Consider the following 21,097-nt stretch of genomic DNA (forward strand, 5'->3'; position numbering starts at 1 on the left):
ACCAGTTTTTTGGTTCCTAAGACCAAAGGATTATTCCTATCCTTAAAAGTTTGAAAAAGCCACATTGCTGTGTATGGAGGCAGGAATTAGCAGTTCTTACCTACTTTTTCGGTAAGGAAGAAGTTTTGTTGAGCTTCTGTCATTAAATTCACAACTGAATGTTTTTATTAAACTGTATTTACAATATACAGGTCCCCAGATAACTTGGGGGTTAAGTGTAGAAGTAGAAGATGTGTAGGTAGAGGGTTATGAAGGTGTTTTCTCATGTGAATGATGGTGTCATGTTATTGATATGATCCATGTACTTACCTCATCACGTTATGATTAACATACGGAGGGAGTATAAGGCAGTAAGAACTATATTGATTCTGTAATGCAGGGTCATGAGAATGATGATAACACTTTAAATAATTCTTTAAGTTATTTGTTGGAGGTAAAACTAGCTTTGTGAGGCTTGCTAGCAATCATCATGCTGCTCTTGGTGGGAAAAATGTTTGTTGGCCACGGGCTAAAAACTCACATTCACTCATTGGAAAGGACAGCTTCTTCTCAGGACTAGGCCATTGTTGCTTTGGAGAATGTGGACACAGTGCGGAGAGATAATCCCCTTTACAAAAGGGATAAGCCAGAAATTTGAATTTTTATATTAAATCTCCCAAACTGTAAGGGCTAGCATTTTAAATTGTTTGAAGACACTGAGTGGCCAGAGAAAACAAGTATGAAGACCAGAAAGAGACCATAATGGGGTTGACTGTTCATGATTTCTTGCCTAAGGACATCGATAAGACTAGAATTATCTGTCCAGGAAATGTTTGGAAATAAAGGGATGAGAGGTTTTGAGAGGTTGCCAAGGAGAGGGAGAGAATAGAATAGTATCTAGATTGCCCTTTGCATGTTCCAAAAAATGACATCTGCTCCTTCATATCTCCTTTGAAAAAATTTATTGATGGAAACATTGATGGTAGCATTAATAATTCTTTCAAAACAAAACAAATAAAAGAACGAGGAGGTAGATGCAGCAATGAGACACATTTTTTTTTCCTTGATAGTTTTCTAAAAGTACACTCATAAAAAATGACAGGTCACCAAAAAAGGTTTTAGTCTTAAAGATGTGGTGAGTGATTCTGGAGCTACAGAGCCCTCAGCAATAGTGGGAGTGTATTCTAACATTTCAACCCGAAAATCTCCATCATTTTTAAGAGCTAAGAGTAAACTAGAAGAAAAATCAAGTGAATCCTATGTACTCTGAGTTAAGGGGACATGTCGGATGAAGTGAGGACCTCCCTGACAAAAGCAGCTGGGCAGTCAGGACGGATCAGAGCAGGGAGACGTCCAGCAGCTCAGGAGCCAAGGAAAGCATGGATGGCCTTGACATCCGCTGTTTGCTGCTATGCAGCAGAAGCAAACTGGCAGCCTAGAAAGAACTTACTTGCTAGATAGGTGACCATGGCCCCAGGTGGTAAGAGTTAGCAACATATAGGAGGAAGACCATTTCCTGTTTAGCAATTTTTGGAGACGTGGACAGAAATGAGTGTGGTGTGCAGTGGCTCTGGTTGCAGGAGCTCACTTGGAGAGGGTGAGGAAGGTGTAAAACATGTTATACTTGCGTGATGATGTCTCCACAAGCCTGCATTTTGAGTGGTAGAAGTTGTGCAAGCCAAGAAATGCCTCACACAAGATTTGGAAATTTTATAATGGCGTCCATTCCTTCCATGTTGATATAATTAGAATAACTTTCTTTAAAAAGTCAATGTAATTTCATAATCAAGAGATAATCATTGCTATTTCTAGATATATATTTATATACCTTTCATCCTGGGATCTGCCAACCCCCAAAGTGATTTTTGGTTTTTAGTTTAGTATATTCACTCTTTCTGCTATAAAGTGCTATGAGTTTTGAGAAATACATCGTGTCTTGTATCCACCGTTATAATATCACACAGAATAGTTTCACCACCCAAAAAATTCCCCTGTGCCTCACCTATTCAGCACTCTCCACCTTGAACCCCTGGCAACCACTCATCTGTCTACTATCTCTATAGTTTTGTCTTTTCTATAATGTCCCACAAATGGAATAACACAGTATATAGTCTTTGCAGACTGGCTGTTTTCACCTAGCATTATGCATTTGTCTTTGTGTATCTTGATAGTTCATTACTTTTACTTTTCCCCTCTGAATAATATTCTATTGTACGGATTACTACATTTTGTTTAGCCACTTACCTATTGCAGGACATCTTGGTTGCTTTCAGTTTTTGTGATTATGAATAAAGTTACTATCAACATTTGTATGTAGCCATAAACATTTCGTGTGGGGTTACCATGCCATCTAACAAAGCATAGCGATGTTTAGCTTTGTAAGAAACTGACAAACTGTCTTCCAAAGTGGCTGCACCGTTTTATGTTCCCATCAGCAATGAATGAGAGTTCCTGTTGCTCCACATCTTCACCAGCAGTTGATTTTTGGAGTTTAGCTATTTGTAATGTGTATGTATTGGCATCTCATTATTGTTTTAATTTACAATTCCTTAGTGACAAATGATTTGAGCATATTTCCATATGCTTATTTACCATTTGTATATCTTATTTGGTGAGATATCTGTTCAGACCTTTTGTCCATTTTAAAATGGGGTTATTACTTTATTGTTGAGGTTTAAGAGTTCTTTGTATATCTTGCATACAAGTCTTTTATCAGATATGGGTTTGACAGATATTTTCTCCCAGCGTATGGCTTTGTCTTTTCATTCTCTTTACTGGGTCTTTCACAGAGCAGAGTTTTTAATTTTAATGAAGTCCAACATCAATTTTTCTCTTTCATGGATCAAGCTTGTTGTTTTTGACCTGCTGTTCCCACTTAACGATATGTTTTGAGCATATTCCTTGCTAATAAATATACCCTTATAGTTTCAAAAAGCAGACAACACTTTAGACAGAGCAGAGTATGAAAGAAATGTTTTTTAAGTTCATTAAGTGGAAAATTAGCACAAAAACTGTTTTTGGTTTTATGAATAAATGAATGTGTTATCTGAAACACAACTTTTATATTCTCTGTATTTTTCTGTTTTTTCTTCTTAATTTAATTTCTGTTTTGCTGCTACCACTGTTGCACTGTCAGGGTGGATGCTTAAAGATAATCAGAATGTCAACATGCCTTTGGTTGTGCTACTAAGAGTATAACCTAGTTTTTTGTGATATAAAAGGTTTTAAAATCTAAGAATAGGACTTCAGAGAGAAAAAACTTGGAGGTGAATTTGAATCATAGAATCACTGAATCATTTTTATCTTTAAAAGATAAAATTTACAAGCAAGATCAAGGTTAGGGGTCTTTTGAGTCCCTTGAATCACACTTGATTGATAATAATCAGGACAAAAATAAACTATGAATTAAAGGCTTGCATTTATTATTCCATTATAGATTGGGTACACAAACTCCCTTCCAATTGTCATAATGTTAATCAAGTAAATTAGTACTTAATCTGTACCTAGGAGAAGAGACACCTTATCTTTTACCACTGTATCCTTTAATCTTCCCAATTTCCCTACAAAGTAGCTATTATTATTCCTATTTTATAAATGAGAAAACTGGTTCTCTGAGAAGTGCAGTAACCCAGTGGCCCACAACTAATTTGTGGTGGAGCTGGATTCTGAACCCAGGACTGACTGATTCAAAAGCCTAAGCTCTCTCAACTACCAATACAGAAATAAGAACCAAGTGTGTGTTTTACGTTTGTATATATACTTCTCATTTGGATGGAGATGAGGAAGAATTGACCTAAATATAGCTCCTGGTGAAAAATAATTTCCTATGGTGTCACAGTTAGTATAAGGAAAGATCAGTAAGAACTGAAGTAAATAGGTGAGGAACTAGTAAGCTGTTCAACAAACCCATCTCCATTTCCTTCCGGACACACTACGTTTCTCAGCCTACGTTACAGTTAGTCTGGCCATGACTGTATATATCACTTCCAGGCCTCGCCTATAAACGTCACCTGTGTAATCTTCCTCTCTCTCTTTCCCTGGGCTTCCCTCAGCCTGAATTCTTGAATGGATTCCGTACTACCCACCCCTAGTTGGACTTTATGTGAGCAAGAAATGAACATCCACTAATTTAAGCCAATAATATTTCCAGATTTATCTGTCATAGCAACTAGTGATACAACTGCTAACACATAAATTGGTATTAGAAGTGGGATGCTACAAAACTAAACCTTAAAATACGTGGCGCTGGCTTTGTAGTTGGGCAGTAGGCTACAAGAAAATTAATATTATGAGTTTGAAGATGTAGAACGATGCCACGTGCAAGCAAAATGTTTGTCTGGAAAAATCGTTGTCGGCAGTAAAGTGAATAATACCAAGTATCCACTGAGCCTTTCTTTAGAACTAGGAGAAGTTGGAAAATGCAGTTGTAACAGTGTGTACCATTTGCTAATAGCTAAACTTAGCGAAATACTAAAAATAAAGACATATGAGGTAACTCAAGAATTGATTGTTTTACAAGTAGAAATGAAAAGGAATAGTGAAAGACCCAAAAGTTGGTGACTTAAAGTTTTGACAAATTTGATTCTGGTCCTCACATATTAGGAAAGACAATTTAGAAATAGATTGAGCAACTTGGTCCATTAAGTTGGTTTAAGAGTGTATCCACCCCACCCATTTCTGTTGATTGATCTCCAAGAAGCTTTCACTGAGTTGAAGGGCAAGAGACAGAAGAGCAAGGATAAAAACAAATAAATTAGGCTTGAGAATTATGTCTAAGAAGGAACTTGTGAATATGTGAATACTAGCATACAGTACTATCCGGAAACAAGTAGGATGGGAGCCTATTAAGTCTTTGATGTATTATCAAAGACATAGGAAGTCCGGGCTTTAAAAACAACAACAAAACTTGGATTCTTCAGGGTATAAAAAAACCATTGAGTTTCCAAGCTTGAACCAGCAAGAAGCAGGCTGCAAAAAGAGAGCATATGCCCATCACCGCTTCAAATGTGATCATGAAGAATAATGTACGAGAGAAAATCCTTCCTGCAGGTAAAAGCGGGGCCAGAGAGAAACATGCACAAGAGTCTTCCTCCTGGAAATTAGAATCAGGGCCTCACTAAGGAACTTTCCCTCACCCAGACTGGGGGGCTTTAAGAAAGCCCACAGTAAAGTTTTCTTGATTGTTGTGGACCAGTGTCTCCTTGACATGTCCCACTACTCTCATTCCTAAGAAGATGGTTTTTAATTGCTCCTCTATTCTCTATTTACCGTTGTTCATTGGGGCAGTGGCGGGGTGAGGTAAGATAACTAGTCTTTTAGTTTATAGTTTATGAGGAAGCATGCCAGATGGAGAAGAAGGTACAGCACACAAATATCTTAGTATTGAGCCAGATGCAGTAGCTAGTTGGGAATTGGTTTATCTTTCTAACCATAGTGGAGGTCAAGAGAAAATTTAAAAGGGTAGCCTGTGGTAGAAGCAGGTGAACTGTTCACTAAAAGCATTTCTCTTTCCTCCTGGTAAACAGTTAGACTGGCATTCCCAGACCCCTTGCCGTTGATGTGGCCATGTCATTAAGTTTTGGCCAATAACATGTCAGCAGAAATGACATGTCGCACCTGAACAGTGCTTCTTGTCTCATATGCCATCTTCATCTGGATGTGGATTCCCAGAATCATTTTGAAAGCTATATGTTGACGATGAAGGAGCCTGAATGACCCTGTGGAGCAAATCCCTTTGCTTCTCCTCCTCACTATACCAATAGAACAAGAATAAGTAAGAAAGAAATGTCTATCGTGTTAAACCATTGATATATTGGGGTTTATCTGTTGCAGGGTAGCTATCCCAACAACTACTTTAGGAAAGATTTCCCAGGAAAAAAAAAAAAAGTGAAATAGCCCCTGAAATTTACGTGTAATGAAGAAACATATCTCTTTAGTGGGAAAAGCATGAGCAAAAACTATAAGACTAGACGGATCTTTAAAAGAAAGGTTGAAAGTTGAAACAAGTCAACCACCCCAACTTTGATTACTCCTGCTCTAATCTATTGATCAATAATAATGAAAATTCTCTACATAGCTAATATATATTGAGCAGTTACCTTCCAGGTACTAAACTAAGCACTTAGAGCATATTATCTCATTTAAATTTCAAAGTCCTTCTGAGAACTAAGTATTATTATTATTATTCCTATTTTACACCAGTGAGGAAACTGAGGCACTGAGTTATAAACTCAGTGGGCCTGGTCACACATCTCATAAAAGGTAGACCTAGAATTTTAGCTCAGATTGGTCTGTCCCCACACTCCCCATTCTTAATCACTTCACTTTATTGCTTAGAAAGCAAAGCACTTTAAAATGTTCCTGCTTTACCCATTCCATGTAAATGAAAATGTGCCTGGGATGATTGAGGTTTTGTGGTGGGGTTTTCCAAAATGAATCAAACCACGCTTCTCTTAAACATTTTTCAGTTGATCACCAAAACCAGCACCCATCTTATTGTACCACTGTCACTCAGTTAATGTCCAGAAAATCCCATAAAATATATACCTCACTTGTGTTTATGTCACTGAATACTAGCCACTCAATTCCAATGAAAATAGACATTACACATTAATGACTTAGTGGTTAATTTTCATTACTTTCTCATTAAAAGTCAAGCAAAGAAGAATACTTGTACATTTTTGGGTCTTTCATTTATTTTCTTCTCGTGGCTGATTTGCAATTGTGCTTCACGCAATTATCTTATTACTCTTCGGAAAACAATGATGTTCTTGCCCCCAGAGGCTAGAGCCCCACAAAGAGGATCTATGTTCTAGTGCCAATACCAGCTGCTGGAAATCATCTTCCTGCTCAAATTCGATCTATTGCTTTTAGATTCTAGGGTCTCCTGTTCAATCCCCAGAAACAACAAGTTTTTCAAAGACTAAAAAGACGCTAATTAGTTACATTAAAGCACCTGATTTAAATGTTCTGTTAAGGGATTTCCAGGTTGCTACAACAGCTTGAGACTTTATATAATGTCTAATGGGTTGTACTGTTAGAACATTTTTGGTATACTGGACTAGGGGTTGTAACCCTGGGGTGCTGTTAGGAGGGCTGGAGATGGCATGTGGCTGAGGACTGGATTAATTCAGGAAGATTTACACCAAAGACTTAAAATCCACAGGGCAGTGGCTTTATGAGAGCTGACCATCCAAGAGGCCATAGGGGAGATAAACACCAGCAAGCTAAAATACCTTGTCATCTATCTTTCTTACACAAATTAACATTAATTCTAATATAACATATTTATAGAGTACCTAAAACCTGGTAGAGATGTTACACAATGTATCATGTTGGGAATCTGACTTATTTTATCCTGTGCAGCTATGTTTTGCAATGTCCTTGTTAAAAATATTTATAATTAATGTCTCAATTGAAAAGTGCTTGATAATAATCAGAATTGCTTCTCTAAGAATGAACTACTCAGTCAGGTACTGTATAGGTCTAACCAGTGAGTATAATTAAGAAAAAAAAAAATCCTGAATGCAGTATATACAAGTAAAATCTCAAAACACTGAAGGATATAAAAAATGGAAGCCATTATTACTGCAAGCTTTAAAAATTCAAATAATGAGGTTTTTTCTTTCAGAGACATTCACATAAACTGTCAGGAATTCACATCTTTTGGGAGAGAAAAATCATCAGTACAGGAATAGGGTTGTAAGATTTTAGAAAGGATTGTAAGCCAGGGATGTAAAGATGTAGACTATAAGATTTCTAATATTCTAGTTTACATACGCTGCATTTTAAGAAAATTCTGAAATGTGAAACCAGATTTTCACTTTGTGATTAAAATAATGCTAATAAGAAAGGTAGGTCTTTCTACCTCTTTAAAAACATTTACTTCCACTTTCTCTCTCTAACCACATCTAAAAGTCCTGTCCACTAGCAGCTAAACGCAAGTGGGCATGACTGAGTCTACGTGCAAGGTAACTCACATTCTATGGTATTAAGGTCATAAACAACTCTCAGGTCCCTGGTTTATGTTAAAGCTTTAAAAATTCTTGACATTGCAAGGGCATAAAATATTTTGTTGGCTCTTTCTGTTTAAGGCCTTCGACACTGAGATGTGCAAGTCTATTATATTTTTCCCTGTGAATGTGAAAGCATTTCATGGTGCTCACTGGGTCTCTGTGCAGTCAATATGCAATAAAACAGAAGCAGCAATGGCTTGCACACTTCACTTACCAACGAAACAACATAACCCACCTACCCCTAACATTGCCAGGTCAACAGCCAGAACCCTAGCCCATTACAAACCAAGGACTGAATATGTTTGTGACTTGGTGTTGTAGACGTTTGGAGAAGTGGATTTTTAAAAATCAATCCTGTTATGAAGTATCAGGCCACTGTTAAATAGACACCAAAGGTTACTGAATATAAAGGCAGCATCCAGCCAACCTCCAAAGTAATGCAACGTCAAAGAAGAATTTTTTAAAAAGGTTGCTAAAGAAAAATACTACAGGTTTATCTATAGGTACAGAAACTAAGGCAGGATCTCAGAACAGAAAACAACTTTTTTTTAAGGAAGAAAAAAGCTTTACAAACGTAATTTCTCGAAAGTAATTATCAAGCTGCATGGTACCATAAAGCCCTATTGATCCAAATTTCTCTTTCTGTATGAACTCCACAGACTTGCAAGACTCGGCATCAGTGAAAGCTAATGATGATTCATGCTATTAGCTTCAGCAGCCCCAGTCCCTAGGAACTCAGCTTCGACCTTTTATTAGCACTTTTCTCCCAAGTAGGTAGGATCATTCTCCAGGCATACTTCCTAATCACCTAAAAACACCAGGAGAATGAGTTAAAAGCCTGACAGGGAGAGGGACTGGGAAGCTAAGGGAAAAGATTTAGTCTGAGGAGAGAAGGCAACCCATGGCATGTGTGATCTGCCCAGCAATCTGGGGAAAACCTGGGAAGTAAAATTACATGTTAAGATTTCGTTTATGTAAACTTAAAATAATCCTAATTGCAGGACACATGTTAAATGTTATCAGTTGATTTCAACTTTCAGCAGCAGCCCTCTCCTTCCCCCCCAAAAAAACTCCATACAATGTTTATAAATTCATGTTTTCTTGATCAAACATTTCTTGAACTCCTAGCACTATGCTAGGCACTTAAACAACATTCCGTTGTGGTAATACAGAAGTCATTAATTTTTTTAAATTAATTTTTTAGTGTCCTCTGCTTTACGTGGCTTCTGAAAGAAGTATTGATTAATGAAGCCAGGGAAAACTGCTTCGCAAATTACTAAAAAGGCTCTACTCCTCCCTTTCCTACCCTTCCCATCCCTCACTGCTTCTCCTTCACCTGCCTAGCCTCCCTGCAACGCCCCAACCCCACAAGTACACACACACACACACACACACATTTCCTTTCCACTTTCCTACTTCATGCTGGACCAATGCAATATGCAGCTCTCTTTAGTGATTAAAGCTACAGGGAAAAAAAAACCATTATTAAAACAGATTGGATTTTCTTATTCAAGCAAATAACCTAATTCTAGATTATAAAAATTGAAGATAATCTATAGGATAAAGAAAGATTTTTTTCTACAATGTTGATAATAGTTTGATTTCTATAACATACACACTCATTGAAGGACTGCATATCTTTGCAAATGATTTTGCTTCAATAATAACCATAAAGATTGTCAATACTTTAAGACTTTGTGAGACCTTGTCTCAAAGTTCTTTACACAGCCTTCTGCATAAATCATAATTCCACCTTTATTTCAAAATACTGAACCCAGAATAACATAACTCTTTTCTAATATAATAGAAACATACCCACTTGAACTATCTTTTTCCCATTCTGTGTGGATCAAATGATTTTCACTCTAATCAGCGTACCATAACGGTCCTTTCAAGAGAAACCAAAGATCTCGCTTAATCCACAATCTCTCATCAACACTTAGAGTTAAGAGTTGGTATATTTCACCTTCCAGTCCTTTAACAACCTGATCCTTCCTTGGATTCCACAGTACCCAATTACTTTTCAATTTCTTCCCAGGTTTCAGATTAAATCCCCTCCCCCACAAAATGACCCCACCATCCTTATTTTCTCTTAACTGCAGGTGATCTCCTAGGCTTGTTGCTCTGTCTACATTTTGTCCTTGGATATCTTTTACATTCTCGTAGTTTCAGTGATTCCCTCTCTACTGACAACTCCTAAATCTCAGGAGAGAAGTGTGATGAGGGGGAATAGTATAAGGCTAGGAGTTGGAACATTTGTTTAGTCTGGAGTCCTGTCCCCTTATAAAATTTTGATGAGTGGTCTTCCCTGGTGGTGCAGTGGTTGGGAGTCTGCCTGCCGATGCAGGGGACGCGGGTTCGTGCCCCGGTCCTGGAGGATCCCGCGTGCCGCGGAGCGGCTGGGCCCGTGGGCCATGGCTGTTGAGCCTGCGCGTCTGGAGCCTGTGTTCCGCGGCGGGAGGGGCCACAGCGGTGAGGGGCCCACGTACCGCAAAAAAAAAAAAAAAAAAAAAAATTTGATGAGTGACTTTATTGTGTTCCTGTGTATGCTGGGGTGGGGGAAGATCATTGGTCCTGGTATAAACTGTATTAAAAAAAAATACTAGTTATGATGACCTGAATAGAATACAATTCCCTTCTGGTGGTTTTGTTTTCTCATCGATTTTTCTTTAATCTTTTAACACAAGAAACTTACATAGTAATCTTTTAACATGAGCATGACATCATCCTTACAGATGTCTCAGAGTTTTAAATATGGAAATAGAAGCTTTATGTATTTGAAAGTATCTAATTAATTACATATTGGGGGCAATAGCTTTATTCCAGGTGCAACTTACATCCAATATTAAACAAAATGGGTTGAGCTTCAATTAAATTAAGGAGCCAGCCTTTAAACTTGTATATTTCAACCATATTGGAAATGGCAAAGTGAAGGAACCATGGGAAAAACACTCTCTCTGGATTACATCAACAAATAAAATGTACCTGATAGTCAATTTAACAAAAAATTGGTAAGAGAGCCTCTTTGGAACTTAATATATTCATCTGTAGAAATAGGTATGACATATCCACAGTGAACAGGGCTGTTGTGAGAATTAACCTAAGTTACACTCAAAAGAGGGTAATATTATCATTAAATTCCAGTGCTCTACCTTTCTGGAAAGTCTTTTCTGCAAAAAGACCATTGTAGCTTGCAGTTCCAATTATAAGTTAATCCTCACACCTGAGAAAGGCAGCTACAGGTTTACTTTGGCTTTAATCTCTATTTTACAGATAAGGAATGCTGGGCAAGTTTAAGTGACTCACCTGCAATTACTTACCCAGTCATAAACAGAGCTGGAACTAGACCGATTTCTTTCCTTTTTACTCAGTTTTCTGTCGGCTTGATGTAGCTTTTCTCAGAACTGACTCCAGTGAACTATTCAGTTTCTATTCTTGATACAGATTTTTTGCATCAATTAATATACAATGAGTTTATATATTTTCAAGGTTAGACAAGTGGTTATTGATTTAAGTAGTGCCTAAGCAAACTTCTTCCTCCACTAACAAGTTGAGTGACTTCTCTCATTGCATGGGGAGAAAAACAGACATACTCAAGAAGGCAGGAAGAATAAAAAAAGGAAACATCAGTTATTTAATTAAATATAATTAGCTCATTAAATAGTCATATATTTAAATAACACTGGACTTTCTGCCCAATACATCCCATGAAATTCACAGCAATGCATAAAACTTAGCATCAGCATGCAATCTTTTCAGCTACTTAAAAAAATTTTTTCTTACTTTTCCATCTTCATTGATGTTAAATATTTCATGGTTTTCATTCTTAGTAGGTTGTTAATTGTGCAGGTTTCTTTTGCTCAAAGCTGTTTATGCATAGCACTAGTGATGGGAGATATTACTGTTATAGCTGTATGTCTGCTGTTAATGTTAACTTTTTTGCTTGTCAGACAGTCATTTGATTATCTTAATCACTAACAACCCATGGAACATAGGACCTATATATTTTCAGGATTAACTGTTGCAAAATACCAGATATCATGAAAAAATATTACATGATACTGGAAAAGAGTATGTTTGGCAGGGCATGGAGGGGTGGTTAGAAAAATTATGTAGATATTTGTGTGCACATCTCTGAAAGTTTTTAGTATGCTGAAGTTTCGTAACATTTTCATATTTTATACGCTTTCTTTAGTCAGGATTACTCTTTTGATTGAAGGTCATTCAAAACATCTTTTATCAGAGATATTTCTAAATTGTCATTGCAATTAAATTTTCCAATTTTAAGATATAGTTTTTAATATTTCTACTTATTGCAAATAACTACTCCCCTTTCCCCCCATGAAGTTTGAATAAGACACCAATTTTTTTCTCTCTCAGACTGAAACTCCATTCCTCTACTGATCACCTCATGTAGTTAATCAGGCTGTTGATTTTCAGCTACACAATAATCACAAAAAATAATGAACAATAAATAATTTAAAAAACTAAACAAACCATAGCAACAGAAACCTTCTCTAGATTAAAAATTCAAAGTGATGTGGTACATGTCTGTTTTTAGACTTAAAAGTAAATAACATCTGTTTCATTTGCACAGTTGTCTCTTTAATCAGAGATGGTCTACCTCCCAAACTAGATTGGTCAAATGACTGATGAGGGGAGAAAGGAGTACAAGAAAATTGGGAAGAATGGTACTGATATGCATACATTTCCTATAGTACTAGAAGATGGCAACAACACAGGTCTACTGTGCACTTAAATTTTCCTTAGAGTGCTCATAAAATTTCGGCAGGGTTTATTTTGGTTGTCACAGGGAATTATCTTGGAAGGAAGGTAAACGAAGGAAGGGGTGATTACTGCAAAAATAAAAAGATTACTTAAATATAATGAGAAATAGAAGCGGCAGCATAGCTAACACATACCGAATTCCAACTATTTGTCAGACAACTATGTAGCTAATTTATACCCTTAATTTTTGACCTTCACAACAAAGTTGTAAGATAGAGAAGGTTGCTTGAAGAATGACCCACAAGTTAAATTCTTCACGTAGAATTTACTTTTTTTTTTTTTTTTACTGCAAGATGGATTACAGACTTATTAGAATTCTAGACCTTTCAAACGTATTTGCACTGAAGGGACTTAAAATGCTGCACAAGGAAAGATCATCACAAGTTTTGGGGAGAGAATGATGAGGGGAAAGAGTTTGCCATTTTCGCTTTTTCTTTCCTTGTTAAATAACATAACTTCTCTGGTGTTTGTGTCAAGCACACACACACACACACACACACACACACACACACACACGAAAACCAAACAAAAACCTATTTTATCATTCAGAAGTGATTCTCCAAAGGGAAAAAAAAGACAAACCAGCTAGGTTGCCTGTTTAAACTTTCTTATTGCTACTTGAGGTGTTTTGTTGTGTTTTGTTTTGTTTTGTTGAGACGGGGTGAAGGTGGGGAAGTTTATTTGGAACGAAGGTCTGGAAGGTCCCTCCACCTACAACTCTGAGAACATTTCTCCAGGTGCCTCTTTCATAGCTCGGGCACACTTCTGGGCTGATTGCTAGGAGATGGAGTGGTTCGGAGGCTGAGAAGTACCACTCTTCTCAAATGCCAAAGCTGCCAAAGGGAGAAGGACGGGGGCGCTGTCTAGTGGCTGTTCGCGTGATGCCTTCCAGGCGGCCACCACCTCCAGGGATACGCTCTCCTGCAATGCCGTTCGTACTAAGGTCCCACGACCGCTACACAGGGATGCCAAGACGCTGAACCTCCGGGCCGAGGCTCTGGGGACAGAGTCACCCCGGGGGGCCCTTTTCTGCCAAGCTCCGAACCGTCACAAAACGCCCCAGGCCCACCTCGGTGGGCCCGGCCGTCCGGCCACACCTAAGGCTCCGGAGCCAGGAGTCCCCCACCGCGAAGCCCTCCCCCACCTCCCCCCATCCCAAACGCCAGCAGCCTCGCCGCTTCTCCCGGAAACGAGCTTGCTGAGCAAAGGCGGAGGAAAACCTTGGGCCTTCCGCTGATTGGTCTCCCCCCGCCTCGCAGGGCGAGGCAGCGATTGGCTGCCGGGGGTTGTCAGTCGCCGAGGCCAGAGCCTTCGCCGGGGAAGCGCAGCCGGGCTCGGGTTCTTCGGCTGCCGCCGCGGCCGCTCAAGCCGGTGCAGCTGGGCGAGCTCGAGCGGGCGCCGCCGCCTCCGCGGCTGCCCACCCTGCCGCGCCGCCGGCGCTGCCGGTCCTGCAGGCGGACGCCGTGGAGGGGCGGCCGAGAGAACGGAGCACGAGGAGGTGGAGGCGGCGGAGAAGTGATGCTGGCGCCGGGGATGGGGCAGCGGCAGCGGAGCAGCTGCATCTGCGCGACCCAGGCTGCAGCGTCCCTGTGGCCCGAGGGCCAGCCGAGCGGCGGGAGACCACGCGCCCCACGGGTAAGGTCCGGCCCGGCGGTACGCGCACCGGCTCGGGGACCACCGGGGTTATCCTTAGTAGTTACGAGGCTTATTGTGCCCGGGCATTCAGACAAGGGTGTTTGGGACCCGGACAGAGAGTCCGGACGCACGGTTAGGCTGCTGCTCGCTCCAGTGCCACTCCTGCTCGTGCGTTCTCCCCTCCGCGCTGACAGACTTTGATAGCGCGGGGATGGCATTGTGTGTGCATCTGCGTGTGTGGGTGCGCGGTTTGGGGCACTTTGCGGGGAGCGCGGTGGGTCCCCTCTTGCGTGAACCGACGTCCTTCAGGGATCCAGGCTGGGATGGAGTGAATAGGATGCACTTGGCTCAGCGGGAGGGAGAGCGCACGCAACGCACGTGAAAGTCCTCCGTGGCTCGTTAAGAGCCGGGAAAATTGAACTTTATTGCCTTAATGAAAAGAGGGAGCTGTGGATACAGCGCGCCAGGGGACGGGCGCATTCACCGAGGCTCCCCAAAGTCCCACTTTGCGCCGGGGACTTTGGAGGGGAGGGTATGGGAGAGGAAAGTAACGGTTGGTCCGCCTCGCTGGAGAAAAGGAGGACAGAGGGCGGGGAGTGGAACTAGGCTTGGGGAATGGAACTAGGCTTGGAGAGTGGCGGCTTTTTTGTGTGTCTGACGTCCCACGTAGGAAGCTCGCTACACTTTTCGGGAACGCAGATTTGGGGATGGAGAGAGTCCCGCTTTGAGGGGCTGATGGAGGTTGTTCCTGGCCCACGCCAGCGTGGGGCACGGGTGTCAGAGACTTGGCGGCTGAAACGGGGCGGGGCTCGAGTGCACGTTCAGATGTAGCCCCTGCCTCATCGGGCTACCTTGGCCGGTACCTTCGGGGTCGGGACTCGGCCGGGCGCGCCAGCGGCGGCTGCGTTCTGCCGGGTGGCCCCGCCCTCCGAGAAAGTTCCGGCCCACTGGGGTCTGGGCAGTCAGACCAAGAGCACGTTAACCGCTAAGGTTTAGTACCCAGGTTTAGTACCCAGCTTCTTCCAGTACCTACACTGTTTTTATTTTATATTTAATTAGTTTATTTTGTAAAGCCATTGGGAGTTCCACCCGCGCTGCAAACCTTTCCGCAGAAGGCGGATTTTTGCGCTGCTGCAAATGGATGGTGCCGCCGGGCTAAGTCCGAGTCTCCGTAGCTCAGTGCAGTGGTTTCTCCACCCTTCTTCAGGACGCACAAACTTATTCTTGTCGATTGCTTTGTATGTGGCCCTTTGTCTCCTAGGAGTCTTTGCTTGGAAAGTTCTTGAAATACCTCGGCAGTAACAAACTGCCCCTGCCCTGGCACAGATGGAGAGGCTGTGGTCCTTTACAGAGGCGCTGGAATTGCAGCGGGGAATGGGACTGGAGAGGGCAGCTCCCTTCTTACCAGCTAGAATCTTTGGAAAAATGTTAAAAATTGGCTCAATGCTGGGAGCCGGCTCTTGAGCTGAGAACAGCACTTTCCCAGTTACGTAGATCTTTAATCCCTTTCACTGGAGGAATCTTTGGCCCCCAAACGCAACGCAACACAACAAACAAAACCCAAACCCAAGCGGCAGAAACGACTTTGGCTGGACTCATTTCTGATTTGGCAAAGCTGAAAAAAATGAAAGTAAGACACCTAATAGAAATACTGTAGAAAAACCAGGAGGGAGCTGTCCAAAATGTCAGCATTTTTTGTAAGTTTTTTTTTAATTGTAAAAGTAGTATTTACCCCCAATTTAGTAATATAAAATAATTCTGAAGCAGATGAGTAACTTACTGATGAACTAGGAGTGATGTTAGTTTTATGTCCGAGAATGGTTGCACATTTTATCATTTCATGAACTGTAAATGGAATTTTTCATACCATTTTAGTTGAACACATACATTGCATTTGGGGTAGTACGAAATTGGTAGCAAGTATTTTCCCTGTAGTAGTCATCGCATCTTGTTTAAAAGGATAGTTTTCTGATATCATTAAAGAGTATGGCTTGTGGTTGTTACATTTCAATACACAATTTACCTGTTGCCAGGTGATTATTGTAATGTTGCAATATTTAGTTGTAACTTTTAGGACTTTATTAAGATGATTAAACACATTAGGCAGTTGATTTTCGTTTTGTGTTTCATTTATGCAGTGCTATGAGCTGATAAAATTGTTTTCCCCTATTAGCGGATATGGGAGAAATAGGCTTACGTTATATTATGCATTACTAATCAATACTTTTAAAATAAGCTTAAATTAAAACCAAGTTACCAATAACATCCAGTAATCAAAGTGGAATTTTTAAGGAAATTTTCAACTACTTGGCTAAGAATGTGCTTTTCACATTGCTAACAAGTAATATCTTGTAAATCCACTGCATTATATATTGGGGTAAGTCACAAGTTTTTAAACAGAGCTTTTGTATTCATTTTCAGGTGTTTTGAGGTTTTTTTTCTGGAGGGGGACTTTTACTTTGGGATTATTTTTCAGATAATTAAATACATTTTCAAAGCCACCGGACCAAAATATAGTAAAGTGTGGAGAAATGTGTCAATGAGCAGAAATGTTAGGATAAAGCAGCAGTGTGTGTGTGTGACAGAGAGCAGAAACATCGCAGGGTTGGGTGGGAGGGGGAGTGCTCAGGCTTAGGGGCTGTAATAGTGCTAGCCACTTAGCTTATACAAGCAATTCAAGTTCTGCCAGTTCTGCAGATCCACTTCAGTTTTGACTTGTTTTGCTGCAGGGCAATCCATGAGCTCAGACTGCCATATTTTCTAGATGGATTTTAGTAACTCAAGTAAATGTCAACTTGTCAAGACTCTAGACTACTAAATTCACTTTTTGACCTATACTGGATTTTAATTTTAATACTGCATAACTTTTCTAAAAAGATCACATTTACTGTGAATAGCAATGCAATAAATACCATGATCTCATTAAATAAAACATATTTGTTTTGTCAAAGAGTCATGACTAGAGTTTCTACATTAAGACAGTGAAGTTTATTTTATTTTATTTAATAATAATTTGTATTTATTTAATTAATGATGAGATCGTTTTGGTTTTTGAAAACTAACATGTTTCAGAGAATTAAAATCCTCAACCAGTTCAGTAAATGAGAAATTCATTTGCATTTTCTTGAAGTCTCTGTCCCTGTCTCTCTTTCTCTTGGACACACACACACACACACACACACACACACACACACACACACACACACACACACACACACACACACACACACACACTGGAAATCTTCTCAGGAAGAATGTAACCACTCCTGCATTTGAAACAAGTTCACCAACCCATCCTAATAACAAGTTTAACTGTGTTCCAACTGTGTGCAGAACACTGTTCTAGTTGCTTTGACCATATCAGAGAATAAATCAAAGACCCTTGCCCTCATAAGGCTTATATCTTCTTGAGGTAAAATAGATCATAAACAAAATAAGTAGGTAACTTATATAGAAGATTTATCTCCTGCCAACCTACCCTGTATCCCATGGCTCAGTCTCCTTCCATCTCATTTTCTCTCCAGTTAATACACATCTACCCACACACCCACACAAATATACTCAAATTAATCTAAGAACTGGAAAGTAATCACGATAAATATCTCATACATGTTACTTCTGAAGCTATGTATCCAAAAACAGCAGTGCATATGATGAAGGTTAAAGGTAAGAGAGGGATTCAAAGATGATTAAGCAATAAAATGACAGGACATCTGCCCTTTAGAAATTCTTTAAAATCAAGTAATAATATTTTTCAGAGGAACTAGAGTGGGAAACATTATCTTTAACATATTGCATTCAAACTAGCAACATCTTAAAAGGCATTTATGACTATCCAAGGTCAAATCTACATAACCTCATTTAAAGGGGATGAGTGAATTGAAGTGGTAATAGAGGACCCAAAAGCGTAATTCTAATGCGAAACATTCTACTTCTTCCATATTGAGAGTGACGTATTCATGTAACTCTGTGAAAGTCGATCAAAAACCCTGGAGTTTGATGTTAAGGTTTTCCTTTTTTTTTTAAACATCTTTATTGGGGTATAATTGCTTTACAATGGTGTGTTAGTTTCTGCTTTATAACAAAATGAATCAGTTATACACATACATATGTTCCCATATCTCTTCCCTCTTGCGTCTCCCTCCCTCCCACCCTCCCTATCCCACCCCTCCAGGCGGTCACAAAGCACCAAGCCGATATCCCTGTGCCACGCGGCTGCTTCCCACTAGCTATCTACCTTACGTTTGTTAGTGTGTATATGTCCATGACTCTCTCTCGCCCTGTCACAGCTCACCCTTCCCCCTCCCCATATCCTCAAGTCCGTTCTCCAGTAAGTCTGTGTCTTTATTCCTGTCTTACCCCTAGGTTCTTCGTGACATTTTTTTTCTTAAATTCCATATATATGTGTTAGCATACGGTATTTGTCTTTTTCTTTTTTACTTACTTCACTCTGTATGACAGACTCTAGGTCTATCCACCTCATTACAAATAGCTCAATTTCGTTTCTTTTTATGGCTGGGTAATATTCCATTGTATATACGTGCCACATCTTCTTTATCCATTCATCCGATGATGGGCACTTAGGTTGGTTCCATCTCCGGGCTATTGTGAATAGAGCTGCAATGAACATTTTGGTACATGACTCTTTTTGAATTTTGGTTTTCTCAGGATATATGCCCAGTAGTGGGATTGCTGGGTCATAACGTTTTCCTAAATTTTATTCATCAAAAAAAAAAAAAGACTCAGCATCTGATCGTCTAATAAGAAATGCCAAAACACTTCAAAAATTTCAAAATAAGTTTGTCCTTAATTCAGAATTGATTTGGCTATCCTGTCCAATTACAGATAAAACCTTGCAGTATTTTCCCAGATTCTATTCTCTTGGGCGTAAAACAGTGTGCAATTATGATTCCAGTTTCACTTTCTGTGCTTTCCATTTTGTTATTTTCTTTAGGGTCTTTAGCTTAAGTCCCAAAATAGGGATGTGTGTGTGTGTGTGTGTGTTTTACCTTCGTGTAAAGAATGGAACCTAGCTTGGCTTTCAAAAAGTTGGTTTGTGAACAGTATTTTCATATTAGAGGAAAACTGAAGTTGTACTCCCAAGAAGCCAGATCACATAATGAGTTAATGCCAACTTACCAGTTCTGTTATGACAAGGTATTAGTGCAGGGCACACAATGCTAATAGTAATTTCTGAATGGATTTCCATCATTCAAGAAAAATCTTCAAGATTGCTGCTCTACAATCCAGTTTTAGGAGATGAGGAAAAGTCTTCTGATAATGCTGTTTCAATATTTATCTAGATTCAGACATGCGTATACCACCCACTTAAGCCTTTACCTTTTTTTGCCCTGGGTTTTCTCCTTTCTGCCCAAAATACAAAACTTTAGGAAAACAGTGTTTTTAAAAAAGCAAGTAAACCAACCAACAGTTACCATACCTGGCACACAAAGTCAGCTTCGGCTGATTATTAAATAGTTAGATGAAAGCTAAGCAGAAATCAGATATTTGGACCTGGGAAAAACCCAGGTCATTAGTCTAACCTCTCCTGTGTATGAGGAAGAACTTCACTCCAGGAAGTTAATAATACCCAAAGTCAATTGAAAGTAGAACCGGGTCTAGAAACATTGTTTGTCAACTACTATTTGTATAAGTTAACTCCATACCAATTGCCCATTATACAGCCCTACATTTTGTAAAATGGAGGTATAAGAAGAAATGACAACATCCACCAATTTGTGCATCTAAATATTTTAATACCTGAAATAATAATACATCACATTAATATTATGTTGGGATCAAGAAAATGATAAATTGAGAGGCATTCAGAGATGTCGTCTAAGATTTATAGGGCTAGAGGTGTGTTTGCATGTAAAATATTTGTGTTTAATTCAGTCATTTTGTCTATAATATCCCTTTAAAATATTTACTAGTATCTCTAAAAAAGGGATTTCTTACTTCCAGAGGTCTATGGGCTTCAAAGTGATCAATAGGTGAATTCAGGGACTCCAGGATATACCAATTGTTTCCAAATTTTTTCGTTCTTCAACGTTTCATAGCAAGGGAAAATGGTTAAGAAAACCTTAAAAGCTACTGCTTTAAGTTAGCATAAAACAAAAACAAAATACAGCAGAGTGAGGGGACATGTGGGGATAAGGAGAGGATTGTAAAGAACTAGGAGCTCTCTTATTACTCAAGGAAAGGAAAAAGAAAAAGAAAACAAACAAACCTATTGCTAGATTCTATCAGACAGTGGTTTGAAGAGACACTTCGTTGTCCTAAGACGCAAATTTGCAACTGAAGAGATGGTTTATAGCTGATATACTGCACTTCGTTCTGAGTTTCTGCAGTTAGCATTTTTTTGGTCTTTGACTATGAAATGTTTTCATGACATATATAGGTGACATCAGGGCTGAATCAATTCCTCACTGAACAACAAAATTTGTGGGTGACTTCCCCAGGGCCCTAGCACTCAATCAAAGACAATTGCCAGAGGTATACTTTGGTTGTATACAATTGGTTATAAATTTAAATGCTATTAGACAAGAAAAACTGCAGTAAATGTGCACACACGCACTGTGGCTGCATGAATAGGGCACATGAACTAATAGTTAGACTCCTTCCGTTGCTGGTGAGTTCCCACCACAGTCCATCATTACTTTAGTTTCTATGTCTATTAA

General features: G+C 39.6%; 1 protein-coding gene across 1 annotated transcript in view; it reads left to right on the top strand.

The window, feature by feature from the left end:
• Window positions 1-1,260: 1,260 nt before the first annotated feature.
• The window catches only part of LOC307187808 (uncharacterized protein), a gene marked incomplete at its 5' end in the record, with an annotated part of 610,289 nt that continues 590,452 nt past the window's right edge, over window positions 1,261-21,097 (top strand). The window contains 3 exons of the mRNA XM_079924344.1: window positions 1,261-1,380; window positions 13,535-13,725; window positions 14,042-14,417. Coding sequence (XP_079780470.1) covers window positions 1,261-1,380; window positions 13,535-13,725; window positions 14,042-14,417 — 687 coding nt within the window. The remainder of the gene's footprint in view (window positions 1,381-13,534; window positions 13,726-14,041; window positions 14,418-21,097) is intronic.

The sequence above is a fragment of the Stenella coeruleoalba genome (genome assembly GCF_951394435.1).
Source record: "Stenella coeruleoalba genome assembly, chromosome: 6".
In the NCBI taxonomy this organism is placed as follows: domain Eukaryota; kingdom Metazoa; phylum Chordata; class Mammalia; order Artiodactyla; family Delphinidae; genus Stenella; species Stenella coeruleoalba.